At 41.4% G+C, this 22,793-nt stretch overlaps 2 protein-coding genes across 8 annotated transcripts in view; one reads left to right on the forward strand and one right to left on the reverse strand.

The window, feature by feature from the left end:
- Window positions 1-8,210, forward strand: part of VIT (vitrin) — a 53,912-nt gene extending 45,702 nt beyond the window's left edge. For both annotated transcript variants that reach the window (XM_074896914.1, XM_074896915.1), the window contains exons 14-19: window positions 423-485; window positions 3,195-3,342; window positions 3,542-3,645; window positions 4,159-4,385; window positions 6,418-6,931; window positions 7,550-8,210. In XM_074896914.1, the coding sequence (XP_074753015.1) occupies window positions 423-485; window positions 3,195-3,342; window positions 3,542-3,645; window positions 4,159-4,385; window positions 6,418-6,931; window positions 7,550-7,728 (1,235 nt within the window). In that variant the 3' untranslated portion in view covers window positions 7,729-8,210. The remainder of the gene's footprint in view (window positions 1-422; window positions 486-3,194; window positions 3,343-3,541; window positions 3,646-4,158; window positions 4,386-6,417; window positions 6,932-7,549) is intronic.
- A 12,141-nt stretch (window positions 8,211-20,351) lies between these two features.
- STRN (striatin) overlaps window positions 20,352-22,793 on the reverse strand; it is a 64,796-nt gene continuing 62,354 nt past the window's right edge. For all 6 annotated transcript variants that reach the window (XM_074896920.1, XM_074896921.1, XM_074896918.1 and 3 more), the window contains 2 exons: window positions 22,628-22,714; window positions 20,352-22,543 (listed from right to left, as the gene is read on the reverse strand). In XM_074896920.1, the coding sequence (XP_074753021.1) occupies window positions 22,374-22,543; window positions 22,628-22,714 (257 nt within the window). In that variant the 3' untranslated portion in view covers window positions 20,352-22,373. The remainder of the gene's footprint in view (window positions 22,544-22,627; window positions 22,715-22,793) is intronic.

Consider the following 22,793-nt stretch of genomic DNA (forward strand, 5'->3'; position numbering starts at 1 on the left):
AAGCACAGTTGATGCACAGTGGGCCAGTGGGGTGGCAGCACTGGTTCTCTCAGGGGCAAAGTGCTGGGAGGTCACCACCCCACACCACGGCCACCAGCCTGTGCACCTGAGGAACCTTCCGCTTACACAAGCTGCTCTCAAGCCCTCGCAGCAAGGGGACTGACTTGCAAAGGTGAGCCAATGTTGGTGGCTTGGAGAGATTTTGGTGGCCCTTCTAGAAATGCCTCCGCTCATGTTTTATCCTAGAAGCAACATAGGTGGAAAAAGGTAAGCTCCAAGGATGTGCTCTACATCCTCATTTTCCTCCCACAACAATCTTCAGGCCAGGGGGATATTCTGCAACCACCTTGTTGCCTGCTTCCTTCAAGAGCGGGGGCAGCCACCGAGCATACACCAATGGAGCCTTTCCTTCCTCTCTCTAGGTTTCAGTTCAAAGAAAGAATTGAATCCGAAGCCGCTGGAGTCCATCTCGCAAGGGAATCCAAGTATGTACTTCAGAATTAATTTAATAATTAAGCAATACCATTTTATTAATTACATGTTGCTAGAAATATTCAAATTAAACAGCAAAATTTAAGCTTTCAAGAAAGCCTAAGAAACTCAAGGAATGCATTTTTCCCTTGCAGAGGAATAGCGAGCACTCTCCACCAACCCCTCTCATACACGTAATTGGTTTTTGCTTCTACAAGGAAGGAAATAACAAGCCAAGATTTAGCTTACCTGGACAGGGAGATGGTAGCTGCTCACCACTACCTCTTCCCAGGCAGTATCAGCTCCACGTTCCTGGGGCTCAGAGCTTCACTCAGGGACTCTGATGGTGGAGGACAGCAAACCAATCTGTTGTGGCCAGGGTTAGATGAGCAAGCCCTGCTGACCAGAGCAGGCTCCCGTGGCTATGCTGAGTGCAGGCACCCTTCCCACAGCAGTGGGCGGGAGGGAAGGAAACCGCCCAAGAAAAGGACCCAGCGCCTGCTGCAGCAAGGAGGGAGGGGATGCAGAGGGAGCGATGAGGATCACTCCGTCCAGGGACAGAGATGTAGGGTCCCCTGCTCTGAAAAGGATATCTTCTACAGCCCTTTATAATTAAAAGCAGATTTGCCCATTAACTCATCTATAGAAGGGGCCCAGAGTAGAAGGAGAAAGAGAACACAAGCTGTGAGTGGAGAGATGGGGTCATCTGCCGCCTCCTCATGGGAAGGCGCCCTGGAAAGGGGGCTTCACCCTCCCTCCGGCGCCTGGGTCCTCTCTTGCTCGTCCTCCAGCAGGCGAATGCCATCTCTCGCAGAACCAGCATTTCAAGGACTCTACATTAACCACATATCTATATATTCCCAGGCACTCCTCCTAATACTTAAAAGTATTTTTTCCCCTATCAAAGATGTCAAATACACCTAAAAACACTACAGAAATAAGGGAAAGAAGAAGAAAAGGGGAAGAAACTGCCCTACAGACACAACTGCACAGCAGAAAAGCAGAGCTCAGTGTAGCAGAGATGAAGGCAAGCACAGCTGTGTTTCCAGCAGTGGAACCGAGATAAATCACACCAGAATCAAAACTCTCATCCTGCTGATACCTCTAGGACCATAAAAGCTATAATTCAGATCTTGCCTCCCTGCAAATCTGAAAGTGCTTGGCTCTCCACAGAGCACCTGTGCTCTTGCAGAGTCCCACTAATGTCCCAGCACCAAAATATTCCTGCTGTCTGAATCCTCCCCAGAAATTAAGTCTGTATGTAAGCATATGTAAATATTTGCATGCCGAGACCCTGCTGGCTAACAGACTTCCCACTTTCCACATATAGACTGCATGTTGTAGCCTCCTTTGAAGGGCAGAAAATTCAGGAATACTTGGCCGTTAATTGAAGTATTATTTGTCATGTGTTCCCGGCCTTGCTTCACAATCTGCTGTGAACAAACCCAGTTCTCAGTCATGCTTCTATAATTCAGCATTACTACAATTAGAAAAACAGACAGCCAGGGGCGAAAAAAATTGAAGGTAATGAGATGGGAGGCAGTTGCATAAGCCAGTAAGAACAATTGGTGCTTTGTAGCCTTCAGGCTACCTAATGATTAAAACACACTATTGTGGACAGTCTGATTGGTAGGAGGCATCATCGGAGGGAAATCAAAAGATTGGGATGACCCAGACACCAGAGGGGGAAAATGTTAATTAGCGCTCTAGTTAAGCCAAATTTTGATCCCACTCCTAGTTAGAACCCAGCCAACGAATGTTTTACCACTAACTTGCAGAAATGTAAAAGCAGGCAGGCATTTTCAGAGGCACAAAGATGGGGTATATCTGTGTAATTAGAGGGAAGAGTTTGTTTGGGTGCAGGCATAGCTCTCCTAGAATATTGCTTTCAGCCCAGAGAGGCCACACACAAGAGCACACTGCTGCTGCTGCACACATGGGTATAAGCCTACAGATACGTGAGAAAAGAGCTCCCACTCAATCTGAACACAAGCAGCAAAATCATCATCCCCGATGTTTGCTCGATCCCAGAATGAAGCTGCAAATGATTCTCACTCAGCAGCACAGAGTTGCCAGGATTGCTGTCAGCAGCTCCTTGAAGAGGCCCCACGATATCCTTCACCCCAAGGCACATCCCAGGTATCACACCTTTAGGGAACTGAGTGGGCTTTCCCTCCCTCATGAGCAGCATTAACACAGTACGTAAAGAACTGTTCTGTTACATCTATTATACCAATTAAGCCCACAAAAGCGTAACCAAGTAAATCCCTGTAGTTGTGCTCTGCAGGTGGCCAGACTGCAAAAGCCAAGGGTCACGTTTGGCTTTACAAACTCTCAACACCTCCAGGCTGTAAAAGCGAGCCGAGCCCAAGTCACGGTTTTGAGGACACAGGACACGAGCCAGCTTGCTTCTGTGTGGCTGACCTCTCTGCCCTAGCCCCCAAACACAGTGCTCCCAGACTGACCCCTGGGGACAGCTTCTTGCCCTTTTGTCACCCAGCTGGGTTTGGATGTCATACGGGAGAAAATCATGCCAAAGACCATGTTTACCAATGAGCAGGACAGATTTGACCCCCCAGCTGTGTCGTGTTCTTGTCAGAGGATTTTTTGTAGAGCTTGTGCAGCAGGACAAGTCACTAGATGCAACCTTTGCTCCTCACAAGAAGCACAGCTATCAGAAAGGACTTAAAAATATTTTCTGTTGTTTGTGTGTCTCTCCTCAGATTGCAAGGTTGATTTGTCCTTCTTGATGGATGGGAGCTGGAGCATTGGTAAACGCCGCTTTCAGCTCCAGAAGCAGTTCCTCAGTAATGTGGCTCAAGCCCTTGGCATCGGCAGTGCTGGTCCCCTGATGGGCATCGTTCAGTACGGGTAAGAGCTTCTCGTGCAGCTACTCCCATTGCCACAGTGCACAAGTGCACACGCTGGCAGCTGTAGCTCTGCAGGTGACGTGTTAAAGGCGTCTCTCCAGCTAGCACTCAGGAGCCTGGTAACACAGACGGGTCCCACAGCTTTTGTACTGTTGCACATGAAGTAAAAAAGTGACAGTTGCTCTCATTTCTTCTTTTAGCGATGACCATTCCACAGAATTTAACTTAAAATCTTATGCCAACTCCAAGGACCTAAGAAATGCCATAGAGAAAATCACGCAGAAAGGTGGACTTTCCAATGTTGGTAGGTGATGGGCTTGCTTCCACATCCTCAGTTCAGGGAAAGCTCCAGAGCCTGGGCTGTAGTGAGCCCACGCCTCCTCACCGGGTACGGAGGCTGTGACTGAATGGTGCTCAGCACCAGGGCAGGGCTGACGAGGGGGTACTGCTCCCACCATGACCTGTCTGCATTGATCCAAGGCACTGAGAGTCCATCACAAGTGGATGGGATTTACCTTTCTCCTCCTTGGCATGTCCCACTCACACACTGGGGATCCTTGCTGACCCAGCTTGTCACCCTCAGACCCTCTGGGGCACAGGGAGGGGCCTGATGGGGTTCAGTGCAGGAGGGCTCCAGCAGCACTGGCACCAACAGCTGTGACCTCCCTCCTGCTCACACAGCCACAGAAACTGCTTCCCCCAGCTCTCGGCGGTGCTCCAACACTTGAATCAGCTCTCTGCCTTCCATTTTGTGAAATATTATCAGGTAGAGTCCTTCCAGACCCACAGCTCATCCTCATCTCCTTTTTTATTCCAGGGAAGGCACTTTCATTTGTTAACAAAAACTTCTTTTTGGATGCTAATGGAAACCGAGGTGGAGCACCCAATGTGGTTGTAGTGATGGTGGATGGGTGGCCAACTGACCGAGTGGAGGAGGCCTCCAGGCTGGCCAGAGAGTCAGGGATCAACATTTTCTTTGTCACTATTGAAGCAGCTGCTGAAAGTGAGAAGCAGAACGTTATCGAACCAAACTTTGTGGACAAGGTACTTACTAAGCTCAGCTCTGGCCAGGAGCTTGGCTCTGACTACATTTTCCAAGCTGTTTCATTCAGGGCGTTTTCCTTTCCTTCTTACCACTTACGGTTATTTCTTGTCCTGCTTATACTGTCTTGAGGTCTCCTGTATGAAGAGCCAGGCAGCAGTGCTGAAGTCAGAAAGAGGATGAAGTCAGTAAAGTTCTGGTTTGAGGTACATCATAGAGCAAACGGCTTTTTACTGACTAAACATTGGCACAAACCTTCAGTCGTGCCGAGATGAAATGTTTTCCAAATATACAGTAGCATGACAAAACATAATTGCAGCCTGAGCTTTGCACGAGTCTCCTGCTGTCCACCTCCCACACAGCAAAGGCTGAGGCACCCTGTCAACCTAAAGTCAGTGTTGCATTTACAAACAGGTCCCATACATGCAAATACTGTGACACTCCCAACATAAGCATATCCCAGTTGTCAGCTATACTGGATAACTCAAACATTTTGTTTCCACTGTTGATCTGATGCAGATTATTTTTCTGTTATTTATTTCTACTGCTATGGGCTTCATGGTAACTCTTGAAAAAAGAGTAAATCCCTGCCATGTACAGCAAAACCAGAGAACGCAAACCTTGAAGGATTTGTATTTGGCACTAACAGTAGCCGTCTGCTCAACAGCGCTTCAGGGCAAGCTGGCACCCAGCTCCAGCAGGAGGTATTGAACAAGTGCCAGACAAGGCTGGGCTCAGGAAGTTAGGTCGAGGTATCTGGTATTTCCAGAAAACAGATTTCCGTCTGAACCATGTCATTCTGCCATGCAATAATCTCTCATGAGTTTCAGAGCTGCTCCAGAGAGCTGCACTCCCTCTGGTCAGCGTTTATTTGGATTGTTGTCTCAATTGCATCTAATGTTTTTAAAAGGGCAAAGCTACAGTGAGCCTCTGCAAACCTGCCAGGGACATGGCAGAAGTGGGAGTAGAATGGGCTCAGAATAGGAAGGTAAAGAGTGAATGGTGACTTAATACTGCATCATAACACCAAAATATCCACAAACAAGAGCAGGACAAGGTGAGGAGCCCAGGCTGATGGGAACTGTCACCCGCTTGAAGCTGTTAGGCTTTATGCAAGTCAAGACCAGGCACCAAGAAAACAGTGCCTTGGTCTTTTAAAACACTCAGACACACACACAAAGTTGATAAGTAAAGCTTGGCTTAACAAAATATTCTTAAGACACCTGAGTTATTAGTATTTAAAAGGCACTAAAGCCAGGGACAATTTGATCCAGCCTCTCCCAACTGCTTGCTCCGCCATGCTTGACTTCTCTCACTCCCTCTTCTGTGTAACCTCTATTTCCTACACATGCTCATCTGACACCCAATAACCCTACAGAAGCCTCCCACAGCTCTACTCCCTACAAGTATTCACTTATTAAAATTAATGGGGTTTTTTTTTAACTATTTGGCAAACCCCGCACAACGGGGAATCTTTACAAGCTTTTTGAATTTTCACCAAAATTGACTGCTTTTTTTTCTTCCTGCTTAGAAGGGCATGAGCCAAGGATAAGCCAAATTCAGTCCCAGGTTTCAAGGTAGTAAGGTTTGTCAGCAGGCAAAACTTTCCTTGTTGCCCTGAAGGATGGGAGCTGAAGTTGCTGTGTGTGGCAAACACACGGGCTCTCATAATGCCCACTGGAGCCACACGAACAGCAGCTCTGTGATTTCAACGCTTTTTCTGTGAACAATATAACTCATCTAAAAAAGCTTGACAGGTGGCAAACTTGCTTATTACATTTCCTTCGCTACTATAATATCAGCTCCATCCCACAGCTCTTTAAAAAAAAGGCAGGAAAAACTGCTCGTTACACAAGTATCTGTGATGTTACATTGATATCATTTCCCAGGGAAGCAGATGGTGACTGGAGGAGAGGCCACTTCAGACTCCAGCACTGCTCTTTCCAGAAGCCTATATTTACAATTTAGCTACATACCCCAGTTGAAATGGGTGGACTGAATTTCCATTGCATTCATCCTTGTGTTGCTTTGCAGGCAGTATGCAGGACAAACGGCTTCTATTCCATTAACGTGCCGAGCTGGTTCAGCCTACACAAGGTGGTCCAGCCCTTGGTGAAGCGGGTCTGCGACACTGATCAACTGGTTTGCAGCAAGACGTGCCTCAATTCAGCTGACATTGGGTTTGTAATCGATGGCTCCAGCAGCGTTGGCACCAGCAACTTCCGCACAGTCCTCCAGTTTGTAGCCAACATCAGCAAGGAGTTTGAGATTTCGGACACCGACACCCGCATTGGAGCTGTTCAGTACACCTATGAGCAAAGGCTGGAGTTCAACTTTGACAAGTACAGCACGAAGCAGGACGTGCTGAGTGCTATTAAAAGGATCAGTTACTGGAGTGGTGGGACCAGCACGGGAGCAGCCATCAGCTACGCCTCAGAGCAGCTGTTCAGCAAATCCAAACCCAACAAAAGAAAGATCATGATTCTCATTACAGATGGCAGGTCTTACGATGATGTTAGAGTGCCAGCCATGGCAGCTCACCAAAATGGTAAGCTCTTCTATCCCTACCTGCTCTCTCTACACGCCTCAGCATTTATACAGGCCAGAGAAATGCACTTTGCTATGATTTGAAGACACTGGATGAAACTTTATGAAGGAAGTGTAAGCACCTCATCCTGGGCTCTCATTGAGCAAGACCAGTATCTGTTTAATATCTGAATGAGGAACTATTTTTTAAAGTTTTTTTTAAAAAAGCACATAAATCCAGCAAAATGCAGCCATGTCTGGGAGATCTCAGGGGATTTCTACTGTCTTAACACATGAAGCCTCCTTTGGCTTTCCAGTTAGGACAGTCATACATCTTCCAACACAATTGTAAAACAGTTGAAATGTAACAAGAACCTGTTGGTCGGGAGCCTGTTGTTCAGACCAGAGCAGAAGCTTTACTATTGTTTAAACCTTTTTGCTGTCGGCAAAAGGTACTTCCAAAGCACAAACTAGACCTTTCCTCCAATTTGAAAATATCATTTTTGTACAGATAGAGCACACTGCAATTCACTGCCCACATTTTTGTGGCCTGGCAACTACGTTTGCAGTATTGGCCTTAAATCAGATTTAATGCAATGACAACTTTTATGCTCATTCTAAACTTTGGGTTTCTTTCCAGGTGTTATAGCTTACTCCATTGGAGTTGCTTGGGCAGCCCAAGATGAACTGGAAGCCATCGCAACAGACCCTGATAAGGAACATTCCTTCTTCGTGGATGAATTTGACCACCTCTACCGCTTTGTTAATCAGCTCATCCAAAACATTTGCACAGAATTTAATTCCCAGCCACGGAACTGATGGACTCGAGCAAGGCAGGACCCTCGGGCACCATGCTGAAGGCACACCAAGTACACCAGGAGTAATGTCAGTCCTCAGTTCAAGAAATACTGGAGGTGTTTTTCTCTGGCACTTTCCAGTCAGCAAGGCTGATTGCAGCTCTGTCCCTATGCATGATAACGCTCTATGTAGACTGTTGATTTTTTTTTTTTTTTCTTCCTTGCAGGCTTCAGAAACTCTGATTTGGATGGATAGAGAAACAGGCAGTAAACACGGAGAAAATAACTGGAGCTGTCTGAAAAGCTGCTTTCAGTAGAGAGCTCCAGCTTGTCTGATTCCCACCTTTGGGCAAACACAAGCTCCTTAAAATGTAGCCCATTCTTCCTGAAGTGGACAGGTCCCTTCAGGGAGAAGCCACGATGCTCAGCTGCTGTGGCAGCAGAAGCACCTCTATGTGGCACTGGCACTGTCCAAGAGACAACACCCAGGTCAGGGCTGAAATAGCAGACACTTTTTTTTTTTTTTTTTTTTGGGGGGGGGGGGGGGGGGGCGGGGGAAACAACACACACGACAATTCAAATTTGGGTACCTTCCTAAAAGCAGGCACTCTATACAGCTGTCTTACCAGCAAGTTAAACTTCAGCTAGTGCAAACTCAAGCACTGAGATTTATCCAAACCCAAAGACTGGAAAGCAAGCAAGAGGAAAGAGTCAAGCTCTAGGACCCTACAACCATTTGACAACCCCAGTAATGTCCCAAATCCACAAAGCAGCCAACACATAGGAACTGAAATCTAGTCTCCTACAGCACTGCAGTAATATTTGATTTTGAGAAGTGTCTTGTCCCCTTAGCTCTCTTGCTCCACTCTTGTGCAGCTCAAGACCTGCAGGACTGCAAGAGAGCTGCTAGGACAGAGACTCTTCAAGAAAAATCGTAGGTTTAAGTTGCTCGGACTCAGAAAAGCATGTGAGACCCACCACTCTATCGTTAAACCACAGTTCAGAACAGCTTACAGCAGTCTCTAGTGTGAGGAGAGGTATTCAAGGGCCACTAACAGGATTTAAGAGGGAATTACCTCAAGTTCTGTATTATACACTGAGAAAAGCAGCATTTTGGGCATTTACAGACACCCTCTCCCAAATTTGGGATTGACTTCCGTTTTATGGATTAATTTCAAAATGAACCTACTACAACCCTGGATTATTCAAAGCACACAGTTGTTTCTTTAGTGAAGAACGAGCCATATCACTAATCAGTGGGGGAGAAGTGACACATTAGGAGGACCAAAAGAATTGCACTTTTATTAGGAAGCAGTTGGTTATGTTTCCACCCAGTATAATTTAAGAAAACATGTTCATTATACAAAGTCATCAAAGGAAAGGCATGGAGTTTCAGAGCCAACAAAAACGTGTGTGTTCATGCACTTTACATCAATCAAAGCCACACCACATCAGGCTTGTGGAACTAACTGGAAATGGGAAGAAATTAAAACTCAAATTTCACATCTTACTTGCAAACCAGGTTTTTAATAGCTTTTATGGTTTTAACAGTCATGACCCAGGATGTTTATTATTCACAAAAATGTTAATTGAAGTAAATTGCCATAAGGGAGACTCCTTTCTGTCAATAAAAGTAGCATAATTTTTAAAATTGTTACATATGGAAATATGACTGAAGTAGCTCAAAAATTACCAATTAAGTAAGCATAATGCAAATGAATGAGAATGGCAGATTCTGCACGATCTCTCTGGTGTGGTAATATAAACCAGGCTGGGGTCCTTCAAGAGGTTATCAAAACCAATTCTGGATGAAACAGCAGTTTTACACAGGGAAGGTTCAGATCTTCCTCTTAGAAGAAACATTCAGTTCCAGCTCTGCCTGAACATCATCAATACAACATCATACTACCCAGACAGAAGATGCAGGGCACTGCCTGCTTCAAAAAAAAAGCAAAACAAAGACAAAATATATTTGTATACAGACTTTTTAACACTAATTTGTGCTGCTGCACTTCCACAGCAATAGCCTCTTGACTTGAAAAAAGTAAAGATTTAGGATAGAGATTTTGGCAGAAGCAGAGCAACCCCTGATAACCCCCTGTCTTCTGATCCACTACCCATCTCCTCCCTCACTACCATTCTGCTGAAAGCATGTTTCTCTGTCAACAAGTGACATTACATGGGTTGGACAAAACTCAAATGCATAAACTGAATTTACTGGGGACTTCAGACACCAGATTTAGTGTCTGAAAACCTGTTTGCTTGGGGTTTTATTTGGGGCTATCTGAAAAAAAGTCTTAACTTTTAGCTACTCTACTGTGGTTTAATTTTTAATGCAACAGCTTACCAACACATAGTGCTTTCTTAACTGGCTATACTCTTCCAGCATGGAAGACTGATACTCTGCCGACCCCCCAGTGTTTCACCGAGACACTGAGAAAAACAGTTAGTGCTACATGTGTTCTTCAGGATATGCATTTTGATTTCTTCTGAAAGAACTGCAAGCCATGACAGTGAGCTTTCAAATGTTCTTTCACAGGGAAGTTGCAGAGCTATCTTCTGTGTCAAAGGCACTTCAGGGTTTGCTGTTGTTTGTTTAAATGGTTTATCTTAAGTTTACAGAACAAGTATGGTGTTTGGTTGTCAACTTGTGTTTTTATTAACTTCTTGGGATGACCTTGAAATTGTTGCATTTCAAAGTGTGAAAATGGTTTAATGTTTAATCTGATTCTCATCTAAACATAGATGTCCTATTCATAAACACTGTAAATTTGAGTGTAAGCCTCGAAATTTGTAAGAATACACCCTTGGATTAACAAAAGCAAGCCAAGTGGATCAGCACAGAACACACTCCGCTTCACATTTACCTTTCATAGCAATCAAAATACTTGCCATCTACTAAAGTCTCTAAATACTGTTTTATTAAAAAACAAGGTAACTTACTTATAAATCTTCATAAATGTTTGAGGGGGTATATTTGTTTGAAGAAAGCAGCAGAATTCCTTCTGTAACATATACAAGCTATTTTGAGCTTATCAGTATGAGCTACTGTACTTTTTGCAATAAAATTTTCCCAAAGGCATGAAAAGTACATGTTGTCTCATATGTGGTTAAAAAAAATAAACACTAAATATGGTCCAAGCCATTTTAGTTTCTGAAACACAGCTGAGGTTCTTACTTGCATATGGAAGACCTAGCAAGGTTGGTAAAGCCCCAGGTGTTTCAATGTCATCCTTTTACATGCTCAGCTGAAAAAAAGCCTAAGAGTGAGCTAGCAGAGGAAGGACCACCAAATTACCTGTCAGAGGAATCAGTCACTGAAGCAGGGCCTAATGGCCGAAAGGCATGAAAATCACATTTACTTTCCCAAGTCTGCAAGATCACGTCTTACTTGAACCAGACTTCTTTTGGAAGCTGAAAAAAATTAATACTGTACGCACTTTCTACTTGATGCAGGGCTGAATCAAAAAATAATCTAGATGTCCGAATGCCTGATGCTGGTCCACTTCGTTTCAGATGTCTGACCAGTACGGTAGAACCTGTTGTCTGGCTGAGGCATCCAAAAGAGAAGGGCACCAAAGGGTTGGGCTTGGAGGCAGGCAGTCAGCTAGGGCTGGGAGCTATCTGAACTAGTCACTGGATACATAGCCAGAAGGGGGTTGTCTGATCACCCTCTCCCTAGGAAATAAGCACCTCTGCACTCAGGAGCTGGGCTGGAGGCTTATCACTGCTCAGCAATCACAGTGCAGAACACCCACCTGGAAATAATACAGACATCCGTGCTCTGGAAGCCTTAGGGGAGCTCAGTGACAACACCTCTTGTCTTTAACTCCAGCATTAGCTACTCACACTCTGGGTGAATAACCAAATTCCATTCAAAGCTCAAGCATCTCTTCAGAGAGAGATAAAGTCCTGTTTCCCAGCGGTATCTTACCTTGCTGGTCCAGATGTGGGACACCCTGCACCTCTGCTGTCCCTGTGCCACCGTGCTCAGAAGGCACTGGCTGCTGTGTGCGCCCTCCCGCTCCTCAGCTGCCATTGCTTTGCTGGTTCAGCAAAAGGAGGGTTTCCCACTGGCAGCTCCTGAATTGTGCTTTTCTGGCAGGCAGGCAGACAAGATTCCCCTTCCTCCTCACATTCCTCCCCCCACAGCTCTCCAGCACACGAGGGGAACTGTTCCAGTAACCAAGAAAAGCTCTGGGCTTAAGCATCCAGACAGGACCAAACCAATCGAAACGTCCTTAGTGGATTTAACAACCCACCTGTAAACTCCACAGAAAATTATCCACATTGTCTACTTGACGCGTCAAAGCAGTAAGTATCAGAAACATTACCGAGACACCACAGCCTTCTGTGGTATACATACCTTAAGTTATTTCACGGATGAACAAAGTCACTCTCTCACCATCATTCATTTTTCTTCTCCCATCAAGAAAAAAAAGTCATTTTTCTTCTCCCATCAGCAACATTATGGAAACAGCTTGATCCCTTTTCTCTTCCATTCCCATCTCAGCTTGAGAAGTCTTAGCACCAGGCCATCTACATTTGCTAAATCAACTACATACTGAAAACACTGCAAGTGTACACTTGTATAGCTGAGTGCCTCAAATTCCGTAGTGGCTTTTTTCCTTGTTAAAAACTTTAACTGGGGGGTATCACAGGTTTTAGCACTGTATCGGCTACATCACTCACAATCAGCTGTCAGTCATACTGAATGGTAAGAGACACGTTATTTTTCTTAACACTAGACTAACCCCTTATTTCTAATAAGAACTTGCTGCAGTTTAAGAACTCCAACACTCACTCCTAGAAATTACTTCTTTTTAAGAGAAATAGTAGTTAAAAGTTGCACCATATTGCTGAAGAGAACATGGTCACTTTTCTCACACCCAAATCATTACGGGGACATGTCTCGTTCATAGTCAAACCCCTAAGGATGTTAGGAAGGCCTCCCATGTGGGAGGGTCACTCCTACATGGTTCATGAAATCTTTCTTCCTACTTCAGGCATCTTCTACTGACCCCCTTCTCTGGAGGTGGAACACTGGGGTGAATGCAGTTGTATTGCCATTTCATAAAGCTATTATTCCTTTCCTGTAAGGAAGGGAGATGAGTAGGACTAAATCAGAAGGGTTATTTTACCTACCATGGAGAGGAAATGAGAACTTCACTTATCCCACCTACAAGCTTAGAAGAAACAGGATGGACCAGCTAACAAGTTGTTCTGCTCAGTTCTGTGTAGGTTCTCATACCACCCCCTCAACAGTGCCGTTCAGAGCATCTTCTTGTAGCAACGCGACTACCATCTGTGATGTGTGGTGTGCTCTCCCTCATCCTCTCCCCAAGGGCAGAACTACAGGCTTATTTCTATGTTAAATTAATGTTCTCCCCAGGAAGTGCACCGCTGACACACCAGCTCCTGCACAACAGCACTGTACCCACTCTGCATGTCTGTTCACACCGTGAAGATACTGGGGACTGTGTGCCTAAGTGCACGAAAAGATGTAGGGCGCCAACGGTGCCCAGATGGCAGAGCAGTACAAAACCTAGACATACGGAGAACAGAAAAACTGAGACACTACTGAGAGTGGTAACACGCTGAACAGTTGAAAAGGAAGTTCACCTGAAGTTAGCTCATGCCCCTCCAAACACATGTCTACTTGTCTGAGTGCACTTCCCCCTCCTAGCACACACTCCGAGACTACACACTTCTTGTGATAAAACACAGAATTATGAACAGAATACAAAATGTTGAAAAATAGTATTTATTAGCACCCAATTTACATAATTATATGGTACAAATGACACTTACTTGCTGCTGCAACATTAAATAAAGCTGCTCTTAAAAACCATTGCTTATTTCTGGAAGTCCATGTGATTTTGCTCAGCACAGAATGCAGGTACAGTATACAGCTACCCCACTTCACTACTGTCAGACCAATACAAATACCTGCATGGTTACCTCAATGTGGTCTCGTTTTAAACGGCACACTAACATAAGCAGATCTATATAATTTTTAATGACAAAATATTTACTTGACTTATTCAGGCAAGTGAATATAGCTTTAAATATAACCTATCCAAGAAGTTTCACAAAATATGAATTGCAGTGAAAAAGAGAAAATTCAGGGCTGCAATTAAGAAGCTCAAAAATATACTGGCATATTTCAAAATAATCTCCCTCTGAATTTTCTATCTTTGCCATTTGAGATTTTTATCCAGGATTTAGAACTACTGAATTTTAATAAGAAGTATAATATTAAAGTGTTTGAAGAAGTATTTTCATTTAAAGCAAAATTTATACTTTTTATAATAAATGCTTATCAAATCTTTGGAGAATAAATCACTTTTTCACTTTTCTCATGTCCCATGATTAAGAAGCCTTTCTGATACAATGAAACACATTGAATTTATGGATTCACTCCCAAGAAGACTATTTTCTTCACAAGTTATAAAACAGAATTTCTCACTTAAAATAACATTCACTTTTGTACGACAGTAGCATTTAAACAAGGTAATTTGGTGGTACTGAAATTCTGACACAGCCTTGTACTGAGCCATACACAAAAACTGACAAGCAGACTATTACTCAACGAGTATTTCTCACTTGGATCCACCACTCTGCAAGACACCTGAAGCCCAACATTGTTTCAAAGTAGTCATTCAAAACTGGCGTGCAAAAACATAACCTCAGCATAATTCTGAAGGGGAATCTTAATTTCCTTTAGCTATTTATGTATCAGTCACAGTAGCCTTTTCTTATCAACTATCTGTCATGGAAGTGATCCAAAACAGAAGAGGAGCAACTCTAATTACTAACATTTAAGTGGTTATCACCTGTGGTATCTTCTCCAAAAGGGAACTGTCAGGTAACTCTAAGTTCAATAGTTATTCTTGTAGAGAGGAAAGAAAAAGTGTATTAATACAAACAACAACAACAACAAAAATCCAAACTACAATCTAAGGCAGAGAAATTTGTCTCTTTTAACCTGACAGTTTCTTTTAAAAGAAACCAATTGAAGATACTTATATGAAATACAACGCAAGTTGTAGATATGCTGACAAATGTCAACAGAAAATCTTACAGCAACAATAGTCTTCTCATCACAGATTTTCTTCTACAAGTTTTTTCAGATGCATGATTCAAGGAAAACATAGCACAAGTCCACTTCTCAGTCTACTTGGGCTATAAAGGTACAAGAAATCATTAGCTAATGTGCTCAGATTGCATCTCCAGAAAAAGTGCTAACACATGAGACAGTTTGCAAAACCTATGCATGTTTGTAAATATTTGACTGCAAGGAAACAAGTCTAGGAGCCATACATCTGAAAACAAGCTACATTCAAAAAGCAGTATATCTTGATGACAAGAAGTATAAAAAAATAAATTCTTAATGGAAAAATACTAGCTTGAAGTCCATCATTTCTCCCTTATACAATGTTTTTGGCTGCTTTTAGTAAGTAATCCAAAAATAATGATAATATTTGGCTTGGCAACAAGTTATCCCCTCCCTTTCAGAATAGTAGTACAAATTCAGCTGCATAAATCTTTTCTCAATGTCCCAGTCTAATACTCTAGTGTAAAGACCAAGGGTTTTTTTTGAGAGCAAGGAAGTAATTTTGGGAGCCTGCAATTCAAACTGAGGGAATGCAAGAAGACTGGGCTTGAGAACCATGTCAACACAAGGCTTTGAGCAGCTTAAAAACACACATACAGGCATGGTTTAAACATGGATGTGACCTCCCAGGATCACAGCATGGCTTGGCAGCACAAGCAGGGCAAAACTAGTTTAACACACAATACCACAACCAAGACTTAACCAGGAGGAAAGTTAGGCTAAAAAGCATGTATTACTATTAAGTGCCTTTTTAGCTCAGCCATAATTTGGATTTTGTCATCTAGCAACAAATCTCTCCTGACAATGAATGAGTTGAGACCCACAAATTGTACTATTCGACTGGATTTACACTTTCTGTAGTGGAATTCAGATTCTCAAAAACATCTTAAATGATACAGCACTTCCTAAGTTTTCACAACAGACTGCAGAGCAGCAAAATTAAGTCAGCAGGTAGGGTAAGAGATAACTTGGTAAAATTAATTGAAGTGGGAATAAGGAGGTACAAATCAGCATTTTGGTGGTGTGAAGGGCACGGTGAAACACCACCACCCTTCAAAAAACACTTTAAGAGAAAAATCAATAGTCCTTTATGAAATTTACCCTGGAATGAGACTCCACTGCAGATGAGATTTTAAGATTCTCAGAAAATATAGCTTAAAGAAGGATTTAAAGTGGAAAGATAAAAGAACAGGTATCAATAGGATAGATAACCTACACAACAGGTATGTTCATTAGCACAGGCAGAGACATCATTTTAAAGGTCTTATTTCCCACCATTCTCCCTCCTGGGATTAGTCTCATCAGCTGAACAAGAGCACTTGCACGAGCAAGGACCAGTTACACAAAAGTCATCTTAGTCCCTGCCCACTCCCCAGGTGTTTGTTCATTTGCTCTGTTGTATGTAATACTATTTTTTACTGTGTGGGTTATTTCTTGAAAAAAAAACCCCTATATAACTAGATGGATTAACACCACGGTTTTCATCAGTTTCTCTGCTGCTCAGTAGAAACACTGTGGAGGTTTTGACCGGCAGTTTACAGGTTCTTCATTTCAGTAATGGTGTTTGCTTGTAAACTTAAAGACACTAATGATGATGAAAGAGTCAAGACTGTCCACCTACTGCAACCCTCCTCAACTAAATACAGTACCAGATTTAGAAAAAATATGCTCAACACCTTCACATCCTTACTGAAAAAGGGAGCTTCCTGAAACATCTGAATAGTTTTTTCAGGGAAATCTTTGCTTCCTCAGTGTCACTCAATACTAACAGCTACGCTGAGCATCCCTACAATGCTCATCAACAGCAGATGCCCAAGAAAACTCAAATTATCATCCCAAAGATTGCAACTTCTTATACAAACCAATTTACCATATGTAGAGTGGTTTACTATCTGATTTCCTCATTCTTAACACTGTAGTCCAAAACAATTTCCACTGAACAGCCACAAATTTCAGAATGTTTTTAAATGCTATATTATAAGCAGCATCATGTTTTCACAGTTATCTCCATGAATCTTATCAGCTCACCCATCAGAAAACTGAAAGAGATACATGCTAAGTGAGTCACAAGTTACCTGGAACCACTGGTCCCATTCACATCTTATTTGCATGAGAAAGGACTGAATGAGTATTTTTTACACAATGGGCTATTTAATACGAAGTGAATCAGACAGGTGACACTGTATGTAACATATATTAAATGCGTAGATTATGACTGGGAAAACAAAAAAAAAAACCAAAAAAAACAAAAAAAAGAAAAAATGAGAAACAAGCCTAAAAGTTTACTCTGTTTCCTAACTTTTGTGGCTTTGGTTCAATACTAATGGATATCATGAGTCAAAATCTTAGTCCTGCAATTTTGTTTTTAAATAAATGCTTATCCAGAAGCAAAAGAGCAGTCCCACTACAGTGTCTGGGGAACTTATCTTTGCATAACTGGGTTCCCAAGATGAAGACTATGTTAGCAGAAGAGTAAGGTCTGTTCTTAGAATTTAAGTAGTAAGCTATAACAAAACTCTTGCCATCTCCTCATCTAAAGTGACATAGTTTTGAAATGTGAACAATCTCTACCTTTTACTTTGACACAAGAGTGCGTAATTTGGAATCTGGATATATACTAGATTTTATCCTTCATACAGCCTGCAACCAACGAACGAATGAATAAATCTGAAGAACCATTACAGGAAAGCCTCGCTAAACTTGTTACTCTAAATGCTTTCCTTTCCTTTACCATCAGGCTAAACTCTGTACTGCTCCTCAGCCAAATTCTCCTGCGATGACACCAGCCACATGGAGGGCACATTGGTTCTGGCTATTTAACCTACTATCTGTCCCCTACAGAGTTCAGTGAATGGTCTCTCTGCTTCCCTTGCTGTTCAGCACACAATCCAAATGACTACTGCCTACAGATCTTGAGAGTAAAAATACAAATAATTCCACTTGCAGGTACTCCCACGCTGTAGAAATTACTTGTGTTAGATTGCAAACCTGATGCTTCAACGAGGACTCCAAGGAGAACACTGCTACAGTCTCTTGTACAGGCGTAGGGACAACAGCAATGGCTGCATTTTTTTCCTTATCTAAACCCACATCACTAGGTTTTGCTAGGTTTACTAGCTATTTTACACAAGTGTCAAGCAGGCTCCCTAGGACAGTCTGCAAAGACACTGCCAAACCACAGCCTGCAAACGCTTCCCCAATACACACCTTGAAAGTCATTAAGAAAACCCCAACTTGCTTATCTGATGGTTATGCCTGCTTTTTAATTTTTTGTTTCCTTTGGGATGGACTAGGACTTCTGCCAGTCAAACACTGCTCAAATGACACATCAGTTTATGGAAGTTGCTGGTCCCCAAAATTACATTGTTAAAACATGAGGAAGGAGGTAGGGAAAGGGGACACACACGTGATCAAACAGGTGTACTGAAAAAGTTGATGTAACTAAGTCCTTTATCTCTTACATATTATTCAAAAGGACAAGTTTACGGTTATTTTAAATTCACAACTGCAAAATAGTGTTGTATGAGCTAATCACAAAGCTGTACGGTGAACATCACACACTCACTCAAACACATTACATATGGGACTGCTTAACGTAACGTTATTTGAAAACACAAGACCTAAAAAATAACCTACAGTACACGGCATATAGTTCTACAGGCTTCTTCCTAAGAACATATTTTATCAAAATAAAGATGAATGAGATCACAAAATATTCATCGGATGATTATCTTACAACTAATAAAATCTTTTATGTGGTATGTCAGAAGTTTTCTCTTTGAGACATAAAAATAAATACTGACACTAGAATTTTTGTAAGAGTGAAGAAAATGTTTTCCACAATATAATTATGCCTAGAGCTTCTTCCAGAATATTTCAAATAATTTTGTGTAAGCATTTTGGTAACTGAATCAAATATGTGAAAGCAAACAGCACAGTGAAGTTAAAAATAAAAATTAGAGTATTTAAACCTAGCAGACCAATTTTCAACATAAAGGACAGACTGAAAATTCTTCCATCAAATTAGTTAGTAAAACCAAAATCAGTAGCACAGGCTAACAAACACAAAAAATCATATGAGTTAACCATTAAAAATGTACCATGTAAATTAGATATGGGAAAAATAGTAATAGTAAAATGCCATATACTGATGTTCCACAAAAATACTTTTTTGCAAGAATAAGCTTAGGTCCAGTTTTGTTTGTATCTTCAACAGATCTACCACATTCATGAAAGCTTCCAATTACACTGAACCAGGAAGAACTGCACATAAAAGGGAAAAATAAAAATAATATAGTGCCCTCAGAGATCAGAAGTTCAAAGCTTGTAAAACCCAGGATGATCATGAAACGGAAAGTAAGTATCTAGCTGCCAAAGAATCGTAAGAGCATACTGAAAGTGAAGAGGAACCTTAAGAAGCAACAATACTCCAAGTCATTTAAAACAGTTGTCAGAAATAAAGAAATACAATCTGGGTTTGTGAGACACTAGCCAGAAGACCAAAAGTTTGTGGTCTTCCTACACAAAAGCATGTTACAGAGGAAAAAAACAACCAAACAAAACCGACACTTAACAGATGATCTTCAGACTAAATCCAATGAATCATGCATGTGGAATGGTGTTGTGGGCAGCAAGATACTGAGAACTGAGCTAAAAAGCCGAAAACAAGAAACAGTTGTGTGGAAAGAGCAGACTAAGAAATAGCTTGAAGAAAGTGGAAAGGAATGGAAATACGCACCTAGAACCTGTGCGTGCATACAGGTTCCAAATTACAAAGACAATGAGAAATTTGTAAAATGGCACAAAACATGGATTGGTATACTGACACGAAGTTACAAAAAACTACTAAATATCATGTAAGTCCTCCTGTCAGTGAGATGTAATCATTGAGAAATCTTCAAAAGGAAGCCTAATTCTTTAGAACATACATAAAACCTCACTGGCCAAGACAATATTAAAATGCACAAGTCTACAACCCTGTTTTAGCAAGCAGATGGACTAGATAAACTAAATATTGTTTTCACCCCTAACTCCTATGATGTTCAGAAGATTTGACAGGCTCATGCACAATCCCCTGCAGTCCTACAAGTATGTGAGCAAGTACAGTAAAAAGACATTGACATCAATTATGAAGACCAGCACAAAAATATATGTACTCCACAACCTCTTTGTAAGGCTACATTTGTTTTGTTTTTTAAAGGCACCTCATCCTCTAGCTATTGCCAGCTTTTAAAAAAATCACTTTTCGGTTTGAGCAAGAGCTCAATAGTGAGAAGGAAACATCTTTCAATTCACATTTGATCAGCCACTTCTTACATTCCAATTGTAATCAGAATGACAGTCTTTAAAAACAAGCATGCCGGCCTATTAGTTTTATGTACAGTAATTTAAACAACCGTAACTACATATTGTATTGTGTAAGCGAAAGCACAACATTCATTTCATACTCACACTGTTATCCTTTTGTATACACAAACTCAAGAGAACTCTTAATACTAAAACATTAAAATGCACCCATGGAGTCTTCCCTTACTAGACACATTTAATACATGTTTACAATATATATACACATATATAATATACATAGCTTTTAGAATTTTTCAAATAAATCTTTGTAATTTCCTCTTCAAAAAGAAATAAAATAATGACACTGAAAGAATATGAGTCAAGTACACAGAACTCTCACAAAGTTGAATGCTCAGTTTTGCAGCCAAGTTTCCCCCTTTCCATCATAACCAAATAATTTTATAAAAACTAAATAATCTGAATTGCTATGGTCATCTGTTTCATGGTAAAAGTTCTAATCTTATCTACGGAAATATATTGCATATCAATATAATGAAGTGACATATCTGAATATTCTCAGCAATAAAAGATATTCCAGGATATTTTAGCAGTAAATAGAATGTGTTGCAGGCTCAAACAGCACAGGTCAACCTTTTATCCTAAATAATATAGTTGATTTAAACTCTGAGATCAGCTTCAAATGTGGTCCCATCCCCAAATGCCACTCTAAAAACAACAGAGTCAAACCCTATGTTGGTATCTTTCAACGACTCCTTTTTACAAAGTGTCAGTTTAAAGGTAAGGACTCTTTATCAGTTTCCAGTCTTAACCTCAGGCTGGTATGCAGATTGGGTTCTTTCCTACTTACAACAGTGCCAGAAATCATCTCCAGTAGAAATTCTGCCTTCCATTCCCATTAGAGGAAAACGCCAACTTCAGGCTTATGAGCAGTAAGAACTCTGATGATGACACATAATAGAGAAGAATCCACTCCCCCTCTTTTAAGAAGGGATAAAAAGACTAAAAGATTGGACTAAAAGTTATTTGTCATTCAAATCAACAGAGAAGCTCTGAATACATAAACAAAGCATATCCGTTGAGTAATTACAAGAAATACTCATTTTTTCAGGTAACCTAATCAATGACACAATATGTCCAGTGAAGTGGACAAATTTAAAAGTTCCACAAATGGTGAAGTTGGGAAACACCTCTAGAAGTAGCAGAATTTCTAAAACTGATGAAACTTTGCATAGTTCCCACCTATTGCACTAGCAGGACTCACACAAAGCATTAGGTATAGGTTTAATCCTCAAAGGTAGTATTCCACTGTGAGCCTTAATGCCCAGAATTATACCCTTTTTAACAGGAACAGAAAGAGGAGATGAATGTTTGATAGTTAAATTGTAGGAGAGCTTCTTTGGAAAGCTTTGTGATAATTTCTTGTGCCAGATCTCCAAGAACAAGCATTATAAATCTGAATAAGTTAAATCTGCTACTACAGTATATACAGACTGCTTCAGTCTGTTGTTAATTGGGACTAGACTAAAGGCTCAGCTCCTAGCCACACGCTAATACAGTCTTTAAAAAAATTATATCATTTTTTTTGCAAACTAAATATTTACTGTATAACACAGAAGATGTAACAAAAACTTTACTGCATTTTAATTTCTGTTAGTAATTTGCTTTCCTTTAATTGCATTTATCTTAGGCTAGCAGCCAGGTGGCTGAGATTAACTATCCACTACTGCTCCTTGAACAAGACCTACTTTATTAATACCAAAGGGATGACAATGTGCCTCTCCCATGACACAGTAATGAGCATGTGAACTGACACTTTTTCCAGGTGATTTAATTTTAAGTATATTTAAGATTCCTCAATGAGAAGCATCCAAGGAAGTTTCCCTCTTTTCCTACTCCCTGATGCAATTAGACCCCTTCTTTCCAGTACTCCATTTTATTAATAGAGAATACATAGTCTTAGTTTCACCCAAGGCCTGCCTGGACGAAAATTCACACCCTCTGAAATAAAAGCATTTCGTTTGTTTCTTAACTATTTGAAACTGAGAGTTTCCAAGCTCTCAGCACCAGCTGAGCTCACAGAAACCAGAACAAACGTCAATTTAGAAAACAGCACCCTGCAAAACTAAACACTTACAAACATTCTCTGAATTATAGGGCAGGGTAAGAAGACTCATGCCCTCCTCTTCTCTTTTGTGCAGCTGGTTAAATATATACAAAGCTAGAGTTGAAAGGGAAGCACTCTGTCATACAAACACTTTAGCCAGGGCATCTGCTCCTGCACTGGCAATATAACATTTGGAGGGGTGGAATGCCACATCATGAATGGATTCATCAAATTTTTTGCGATGAGCAGTAAATTCTTGGATGCAGGTCTTGCTTTCAAGATTCCACAAGCGAATTGAACAGTCATGACCTAAAGAAAGGGGAAACAGTTTTCTTTAATTCTCATGTATGCCACCAATATGAGAAAAAGAAAAAGAAATCTGAATGTACTTACTGCCAGACATCAAATACAAGCCATTAGGATCAACAGCTAAACTTGTAACTGCATCCAAGTGAGCTACCATGGAGTGGATCAGTTTTCCTTTGAAAGAAAAGATTTATTTAGGTTATTTTCTGCAATTCACTTTGTTATCTGTATTCACTGCTTCAACTCTACCACA

Source organism: Athene noctua, chromosome 1 (genome assembly GCF_965140245.1).
Source record: "Athene noctua chromosome 1, bAthNoc1.hap1.1, whole genome shotgun sequence".
Taxonomy (NCBI): Eukaryota; Metazoa; Chordata; class Aves; order Strigiformes; family Strigidae; genus Athene; species Athene noctua.